General features: G+C 33.2%; 1 protein-coding gene across 1 annotated transcript; it reads right to left on the bottom strand.

Moving 5' to 3' along the window:
• Positions 1 to 3,117: 3,117 nt before the first annotated feature.
• sdhdb (succinate dehydrogenase complex, subunit D, integral membrane protein b) lies at positions 3,118 to 9,871 on the bottom strand. Its single transcript, XM_056474294.1, has 4 exons — positions 9,787 to 9,871; positions 9,115 to 9,225; positions 8,474 to 8,624; positions 3,118 to 4,238 (listed from the first exon to the last, which is right to left on the bottom strand). The coding sequence occupies exons 1-4, from the start codon at positions 9,833 to 9,835 to the stop codon at positions 4,073 to 4,075; spliced, it is 477 nt and encodes a 158-aa protein (XP_056330269.1). The 5' UTR covers positions 9,836 to 9,871; the 3' UTR covers positions 3,118 to 4,072.
• Positions 9,872 to 10,082: the final 211 nt, after the last annotated feature.

Genomic DNA, 10,082 nt, shown 5'->3' with positions numbered 1-10,082 from the left:
ATTAAATTATATGGGAAACAATGGGATATATCCATGTTTAATGGTTTGCACATATTGTGAACTGCATCAAGACTTTTATGTTTGGAGGTCACATTTCTAGCTTTCTAGAATACTTGCATATATTTCATTGTTACCCATATAATTAGATTTAGATTTTGTTTTTATTTATTTATTTAGAAATTCAGTTCACTGAACATCTTTATCTCTTCATGCGTGTATGCATATTGTCATTAGTACAGTATTTATTCAGAATAAAAAATAAGACAATGTGCATTGATGTTAAGTAAAGGTAGAGATTATAGAAGCTTCAAAACATGATCTTTAGCACGCAGAATGGTTAACGTGTGCGCAAGTCATTTTGTGTGCTCAAAACATGATCTTTTGCACACAGAATTGTGGCACAAATATAAAGCCATATACCATCAGCTGTCAATAAACAGTGCTGTTAGGCCCACTTGCTGAATGGATGTACTCGCGACTGATTAACTAAACTTTTCACTTATTAAAAATACTAAATATTTTATACTTAACTGGTTAAGATCAGTTTAGGTTGTTTCACAATGCTTGACATAAATGTTCTCAGTTAACTTGGGGTTTAACTGACCTTGTAGGTTTAATGTTGTCCAGATAAATTTGTCTTGGCAGGGAGCCATTATTTGGGTCAATTGAGCTCCAGCCTTTAAGATTTTCCTAGATGTGCGCACACTGATGTTTTATTAACTTGGGGTTTAATCCAGGTTTAATCATTAACTCTGGAGCCTGTGCACACGAAAATTGACACTAAACACTAGTATGACACTAGTAAACAGCCAATCAACTGACACACAAGGGCAGCAAACAGCCAACAGCACATCACAAGACACATAAGAGAGTGAGTTTGATCAACCTGATCTCACGAGAAAAATTAAGTAATTTATGTTTTGTCAGTTTAGTGGCTAATTCGTACGAATTTGTACGAGTTCAGTCATACAAAATTGTAAGATTTTAAAAAGGAGGCGTGGCACCTAAACCCAGCCGTCATTGGGGGATGAGCAAATCGTACTAAATGACTGAATCGTACAAATTAGATAGTACAAATTCATACAAATTAGCCACTAAATCAAAAGTTACGAATTGCTTGATTGTGTTGGTTTGATTCAGTTCTCTCAGTGCAATTCAGTTCTTTGTTGAAGATTGAGATTTAAACATACAGTATGCTGAACATTCATTTTGATTCACAAACAGCTCAAAAGATATATATGCATATTAAAGCTAATTTATTATTTACTTATATATAATAGCAACACATTTTTAAATCAAAATACAGTTTTTTTTTATTTTCATAATTCTATAACTTTAGCTAAACTTTTTAAAAAAAATTCTCTAATAAAGTTTAACCATATCCCCTGGAAGCCTAAACACAGAAGACAGACACCATGGGTTTATGACATCGCCATGCATTTGGTTGTAGTCTTCAAACAGTTTTTGCTGTAGGTTTTGATACACTATCTCTCTAAAAGACGATTTCTTTTTTTTTTTTTTTTGACCTTTTAGCGTTGCAACTTTATTTATGTATTTTATGTTAACACAGCTACATTTCACACTAAAGGCTGATATACTTCTGCGTGAAGTGCACGTGTATGGTCCAGCTCAGTTTTCGCTAACATGACTTCTTCATCCAGACCCTGAGTTGACTCGTATCATCTGACCTCTGAGTATATTCCAGAAAAACAACAAATCAAATATATAAAAGGACAAGAATAAATTTGAAAAATGTGTTGACCTTCGGAGCAAAAGCAGCATGTATTTAATTTTTACTCCTGGGAATTTCCAAGTGACGTTAACAAAAGTAATGTTTATATCTTATTCCCCATGGGGCATTTGGTTGCAGTTACTGAATACATGAGCTTTTAAACTTGATAACAGTGCAGGGAGATGCGTAAAATATATCTGTCCCAGAGGACACATCCATGGCTATTAAGAGACAGTGTGTCAGTGTCATTTATATGCACGTACTGTATATTTAAAAAGCACATGAACATCAGGCTTACAACAGTAAAGACCACTACCTTAAATGACCTGAGTGGGACACCTCAAATTTCTTTTACCAGTAAGTCAGATCAGCAAGATTGAGAAAAACAAGCCAGCGTTGTTTAAATCCAATTTTTCCATCACTGTAACAGTAATGCCTGTCATAATGCTCACAAATGATTGTACACGAAAAAAAAATCAGTGGCTTGATAATTATCACAGAAATAATATGTGACCTTAATAAAATTTTAGAATACCACATAAAAGATTAAGTTTGAAAAGACAATCGATTTCTAAAGTGGCAACAGTTACTTTTTGTCTAAATTGTTCACAAAAAGAAATTTATTGAAATAAAAATGCTTAAGATTTGTTTAGTAAATTTCAATCAATATATTTGAAAATTAACAAATTATCAGTTTCAAGATTCACAAATATTACTTCACTTCTCTATTTATTACAGGTTACTTAAATATTAACAATTTAGTTGTTGTTGCACCTAATTCAGATTTCTTTTGTGTAGATGTTTTTTATTACACTTATTTTTAGCTTAAGTAGGTTTAGTTAATATTTTTGTGTAAAAATGTTTCACCTCAAAAAATAAATAAATTGTTTATGTCATATTTAACGTTTTCAGAGTATATCACAAACTGCACTCTGACATTTAATTTCTTCATGGTTTTATAACAGCACAAGTAATTTCCATGCATGGTTGTAGCTTATTTATGTTTTACCAGCAAACCGTGTTATTTTTTAAAAAATATATTTTATATTCATATTTTAATCTGCATTAACATTAATAGACTATCCAAACAAGTGTTATTGGGTGAGTTTGTGTTTATTTTAGAAAATGGGTTTGATCCATTTGTACTAGAGTTTATGTGATGCAATACTTCACTTTAAAAACTAAAATTTAATGAAAAAAAAGTTTTAGAACCCTTAGTTAACATTAATTTTAACATTAATAAATAAATTTTTTAATAAAGTGCTAATAAATTGATGCATCTGTGCTGGTATAAACAACCTAATTGACACCAAAAGTGAACATTTAACTATGATCTCTTTTTTTCATGGCACAGTATAATGGAAAATCCATTTTCCCAAAAGAAACCAAATAAAAACTGCCTTTATTCTTGAGTGCACAATTCTACCCTTTTAAGCTTTAATGAGCATAAAAACCCAGATTTTTTTTTCACAAATTTCCATAGCAGTTTTAACAGGCACAAGTGCAGCCAGCCTCACAACCATGTCTGCGCATGATAACAGAACTAGCAAAATCATTTCCCTCAGATTCCAAACTCACTTTAATCATTTAGATTTGCTTTTTTTTTTTTTCATTATTATGCACTGAAAGCTCACAGTTTACTGCAAACAATATCGCAATAATTTTTGCAAACATCTAAGCTATTTAAGACAAAAAAGTAAATAAAATGCATATTCAATAACAAATTGTCCTTTATAAATTGTTACTCATTTGAGCAGAACAGGCATGCAAAATGTTACGGTAAAATACTGTCAATATGACAATAACTCAGATGTTGTGATCATTATTGATGGTCTTATTATTATGAAGGTAATGTTTAATACATGCTATATATTAAGCCATGCTTAAATCTCTACAGCAAGCAACTTGGCGTGTAAAAAAAAATCAGTTTACCATCTGTGACATCAACAAAAACAATGTGCCGTTTATACGAGGAGTCATTTACCATAATTCTTAACTTTCCCTGATGCCAAGATCTTTCATTGTGACGAAAAAGACATTATACAATAAATATGGCCAAAACATTTATTACCTGATCATTTTTCCTGTAAAAAGGAGTTAAACTTAACATTATAACCGTAGTGATTTTCAACGTCTTAAAGCCACAATAAGTTTTACCGCATCTGAAACACTGATTTTTGCATCTTACGTAAAAGCTGAGTATGTTCTGACAGCATTTACAATTAATAACAACTGCAAATCGACACCATGTTGTCAAAAATTATATATTCATAGAAGTTACATATAATGTACAATAAGCTGAAAGTTTGATGGTGAACGCAGATCCTCGTCTCAGTCCAGTCATTTACTCCACAAGAGGGCCACCGCTTTGCAAATGCCCACGTCATGGTAGTTGAAGTAGCAGAGGCCGGCGAAGGTGACGGTGGACAGAACGAACAGGCCTGCGTTAGCCATCTTGATTTTAGCGTCTCCGTGAACGTAGTCTGTCACAACCTGGCCGAGACCCCTAAGAAAAAAAAAAACACAGGAATATGCGCTGCCGTACTTCAAACAATAACACTGTCATCACCATTTTTGTTAGTAATTAGTTGATTAATATGTTTTTAGAGGTTTTGAATATTTAATTGATGAATTTCAGCTCAAGTGTGTTCTGTATAATCATCTGACACACACACACACACACCATTGGCTGGTTTGAAGTACAATCAGGTGTTGAAGCATGTCTCTATAAATAACGCTTAAGTCACAGCAAACCCTATGAGAGGCTGTTCAAGTAACAGCACCAACGTGATATCTACATATACAAAATTTACATCAAATATGTTGCCATTTGAATTAAAACATCTGCCTGTGACCAACTTGAAACTGGAACAATCTCATATATTTACACACACACACACAAATGATGAACCTAATGATATTTTTTACTGTACTAGACATGGGACGATAACCGATTTCAAGGTTTACAGCTGTTTTGAGCTTTTAAAACCGTTAAAATTTTCTGTTATGCCATTTCTAAGGTATTTGTAAGTTTTTTTTAAGCTATTGATCAGTCTATGATTAAGGAAACATCTGAGAAACAAATCTCTTATAAACCAATAGCCAGCATGCTATAGACCTGAAGAGTGCAGTGACTTACTTTATATATCCAAAGAAAAGAAAGATATCCAAAGATGCCTTTTCAAATTGTTAAGAAATCAGTGTTTTTGAAACTAATGAAGACAGCAGAAGTCAATGACTTATTTTAATTGTTTAGCCTGACATGTTTACTGTTTCAAAATATTTTGAATGTTAAAATAAAATATTCTCTGTTCAAAGAGGTTTTTTACCCAGACATTTAAAAAGAATATATTTTAGAGCAGTAATCACAAAACCGGGATTTTGTGAAACCATATATTTTTATCCAAGGTTATCGTACTGTCAGAATCTTATACCGGCCCATGCCTACACCGTACACAAACTGTATATTCTATACCCCAACCGGAAAGAATCTGTAATTTTACATTTTCAAAATACTTCATTCGGTGTGATTTATGAGCCATTTTGCACATGGGGCATTTGGTCTTCAAAACATAAGAAAACAAGGTACACACAGACAGACATGCATGCATGCATACATATAAACACACACACACACACACACACACACACACACACAAAAGTGACCAATTCATATGCATTTAACATGGAAAATCTTCCGACAACATAAACACATGAATAAAAATTGCATTATAATTTATCCAAATTGAAAGCTTCATACTCAAACATGATCAAAAGTATGTTTTAGCTAACAGTTTGGCTAGCTTTATTTTTGGAATAAACATATAAAAGCAATAATTATTGAATATGTTATAAAGATGCACCAATGTACCAACCAATACAAACTCATTGAGATCATTGAAATTTAAAAAGTTGGAAAATCCTAATCTTCAGATTTCAGTCAATGGTATAGTTCACCAAAAGCCTATTTCTCAAATTCTGTCAACATATTCTCAACCCTTCACTTGTCACAAACCTTTTTGAGTTTAGATAAGATATTAAATAAGATATTTTGAATAATGTTGTAAATTGATCACCACTGATATCCATAAAAGGAAAAAACAAATTGTCACCTTGGAATTATTAGGTTCTGTCTGCGTTCAGAATGATTTTGAGATATTGAGCTTCAAAGTTTTTGCATTCCATATAGCAAACAGTATGTGTGTAACATTTGTTTTTTAAATAAAAGGTCTTAAAAATGTAAACAACTTATAAAAAAATAACCCATAAAGTAAATAAGTTGTCATTTAATAAGAATATGTGAATAACTCAATTTTGACAAAAATGAATTTTTCCAGCTGTGGTGGCAGGCCTTTTAGACAGATCTACCAACTTCCTATGGCGTTATTTCAATGACAAATATCGTGAGCGCAGTATTACAAGTCAAGATCGCATTTGTGCACAAAACTTCTTGCACACACAAATTCACGCTGCTCAAGCGCAGATTTTCTTGTGCGTTCTCAAATAATTGCTGCTGAAGTGTGACTTAATGCGTTTATGTAATGAGCAACTCTGACAATAATTAGATTTACTAGGAATATTTATGAATGTCTCCAATAGACCTACAAAGCAGCATGAATGCGTCCTAAAGTAAAGTGAAACGGCCATAAACTCCAGCAAGATAAAGTCATTGTATGCAGAACCATAGACCTTTATCTATGAACAAAGTAGAATTATGGCAAACTGTGTTCATCATAACTGAAAGCTACATCATGTTTGCTGGCCTCACGCATCGCACAGCCCTGTCAGTCAGTCAGTATGTAACCTTGAAGGGTTAAACAAATAACACACAGCACTACTTGTATTACAGAAATGTTCACTCTATTAAAATTCACTTACATTTTAATATGTTTTGGTGCAATTATAACCCACTAATAAAAAAAACAACAACAACTGAAGGCTTTGAATGAGAAGCTGTAATGTAGCCGAGACAGGAATGAATCTTGGTGTGGCACCCCACCATGAAAAAATAAATGTAGCGGAAACCATGACTACTATAGATGTCAATCATTACTGATTACAAATCTTTTTAAAATAACTTATTTTGCATTCAACAGAAAAGAAAAAAACTCAAAAAGTTTTGTGACAAGTGAACAGTGAGTAAATGATAACAGAATTTGAGTAATATATTTTTTGGTTTATGACTGACACTTTGGTTTATGATACTCAGAAACACCTTGCTGAAATAAAAGTTTTTTTTATTTTAATTCCCATTCAAATCTGAGGAATTAATTATAATTAATTAAAAGAACATATAAAAGGTAGAACCAACAAACTATAGGCATGGGCAGATATTCTAAATAATCATCATGTGATCAGCTAAGAACTTTCTTGACATTTATAAGTGCGTCTCCAATATGTACGCATGTGACCCTAATGTAACCAACTAAAATTAGAAGCGTGGCCTTGCATGCTCATGCCTACAGCGAGGATAAATCCTTACATAAAGAGTTTTACAGCCACCCAGGATTTAACTTTGCAGACACCGCCATTTTGCATCAGAAACTATTTTATTGAATGATGCTCAATTATACTTAAAATTAAATCTGAGCTATCAGTACCCAAAAATGCATTTATAATAAACATCATGCTGAATTAAAACTGGACCTGCCATATTTTCTAGAAAGCAAGACAAACTACTGCCCTGTTGTTTACGCCTGCCTGGTATTAAGATGCATTTATGTTAATCTATTTAAAGGTTGACAACAGTAAACACAGGTGTAAACAGGGTCTAGACTAGAGGATGACACTTTCTTATTTTAGATGCTCATTTGGTCTCAAAAGGCCAGATACTCTTAACCGATTGACCTAATTCTTTTACATTATGGAAGATGTTGTGGATAACATGCATCCAAAAAAAAACATACTGACATGATATATGCTTTGCTGTCTAAAATTGTAATTTGGTTTAAAGTAGAAACCAGTCCTGATTCTAACACGAACACACACAGACTGTGAATTTTTGCAGCTATCAGAGCATAAACAAAAGCTACTTCCATTGTTTAGACTTATACCACCAAAAAAAGCATTATTGTGGCTTGTGCAGACTGTGACAATTATTGCAAATGATTATTGATGACGTTTAACGCCTCATGACAAAGCATGCAGCCAAAGAACCAGGCATAAAAGCATCATTTTTTTAATGCCTTGAGCTCTTCTTTTTGTTTTTTGGTGCACTACATTAAAAACTGGACATCCAATGAGACTGACAGTTTTGTTCATAAGCCTTGAGTTGCTGAGGTGACAGTAAAACATGACTTGGTGGAGCACAATCACAAAACGGTCTAGCACACTGGAACTTCTGATCAAATAAGACTTGATGGCAAATTTAACTTTAAAACTTGTAACTTTTTCTCTTTAAACTTTTGACGTTTGTGTGCTGTAGTAGAGGAGATATAATATAAGTAAAAAAAGCTCATGATGAAGACCTGATGAAGAGCATGTAGGTCGAAACGTTGTTACATTACAAAATTTTGAGAGCTAAAGTGGCAGTGTGCTGATTTTTTTTTAATCTTTTGCCACTGCGTTTGTTTTTGATCGAGCACCTGCCTTTGAGAATCCTAGATGTGCGCACATTTCTGTTTTTTGGTTGCTTAATAACATTTATGAACAAACAATCTTTTTTACCTTTCAAATTTCAGAAAATAAAGCAAGAGAGAAGAATAAAATATCATCAAACATTTAAAAATAAAAATGTTTTACCAGTGACCATGTAGAGTAAGTGCAGCTGCTAAAGAGTAGTCAACAGCAGCGCTGGGGCAAAAATATGCAACGGGTGCCATGCTCAGAAGAGCTATGCTCAGGATCCGCTCTCCTGTCCAGTGCATGGTTGCAGCTTTAGACCCAGAACCCGCTTAATAAAAACAAACAAATATATAACACATCAACGGTTTTGTCAAAGCAATTTAAATCTCTCTGCAGTTCAAGTCCTTGACCACAACAGAAGGAACAAAAAGGTTGTGCTTGGTACGCCAAAGAAAAAAAAATGCACTTTGAACTTTACTATATTTAGTCTGCAGCTCTGTTTTACAACCGTTTCATTCCCAACCATTCTGGCCTTCACAAGTGGTCATATCTTATTCTGTATTAAAATGGACAGTTTAGACATTCAAAACTTATCCGTCTCCTGTTATACTGCAGACGCACATGAATCATCGTATACTTTACTATCAAAAAGAAAAGAGTTACACAAATAATTGTTATGAAATGTAATAAGTCTCTAGTCCAAATCGACAGCACTGCCAATTATATAGTAGGCTCATAAAACAAAACGAAATAAGACAAGAATCTTGATCCTCAATAATGACTTTGATAATTAAACATTTACAATGTAAAGCACATACCATAGTTGGAAGGAGTAGCATGTATCCTTGCTGATATCAAGTACGAACAATCATGATCCTTCTTCTGTACGGCCAAAGGTCTGATGAGAGACGAAGGGCGAAATAACAGAGCTGTGGAAAGTAAGAGTAATAAAACAAAAATACAAGCAATACAGGAGTAATTAAATCATAGGAATTACTTATTTCAAGTACATAGAAAGTTATAAATTCAATGTGAGTACATAACTCAATGTGAATACATAACTTAAGAGGTCAGTTATGTTCATTCAATACTTAAGACAGCAGTGCATTTAAAAACAGCACACGTAAATGGATAAATTACATTAATATGACATTTATTTACAGCCTTGATAACAAATAAATATAAAAACATGACATGCTTTACATTAATATGACGTTCTTTTGAAAAATACGTCTTAGTATTTTAGTCCTTAAAGTGTGTTAACTAGATCATTTTTTTAATCAAAGAAACCAAAAGACAATCATGAAAACCGCTTGACAGGGTTAAGTTAGCATGCTAGCTAGCTAGCTAGCTACATAGTACGCGTGATTCGATTCACATAAAAAACGTTACTGAATACCGAATTCTTTACTCACAACCTCGAGGCTATAAACAACTGTGATGCATGCTGAGCTGAAGGCAAAAAGAACATGAAAAACAAACAAACTTACGACTGACACCTCTGTGACAGAGAGAACTTATTCGGACGAGAGCCGCCATGATTCTTACAACCAACCCAAGGTCACTGCAATCACCCGGATGTACAAACAAACACTCGCTGTTGTGAACAAATTAACCTTTTCATTCATCAACAGACGAAACAAAGATTTGTTTTTTAAACTAGGGGAAATGCTATTAAATAAAAGCTTTACGTTTTTTCTCACGTAAAATAAGCGATTACAATTTGTTTTTGGACTTACTGTTTGGATGTTGCCTGTTAAATAATAGCTTAAAACGGTTTATTCAA

Source organism: Danio aesculapii, chromosome 15 (assembly GCF_903798145.1).
Source record: "Danio aesculapii chromosome 15, fDanAes4.1, whole genome shotgun sequence".
NCBI classification, from domain to species: Eukaryota; Metazoa; Chordata; class Actinopteri; order Cypriniformes; family Danionidae; genus Danio; species Danio aesculapii.
The sequence above is the reverse complement of the archived record's forward strand: the minus strand, read 5'-3'. Positions and strand labels throughout refer to the sequence as shown.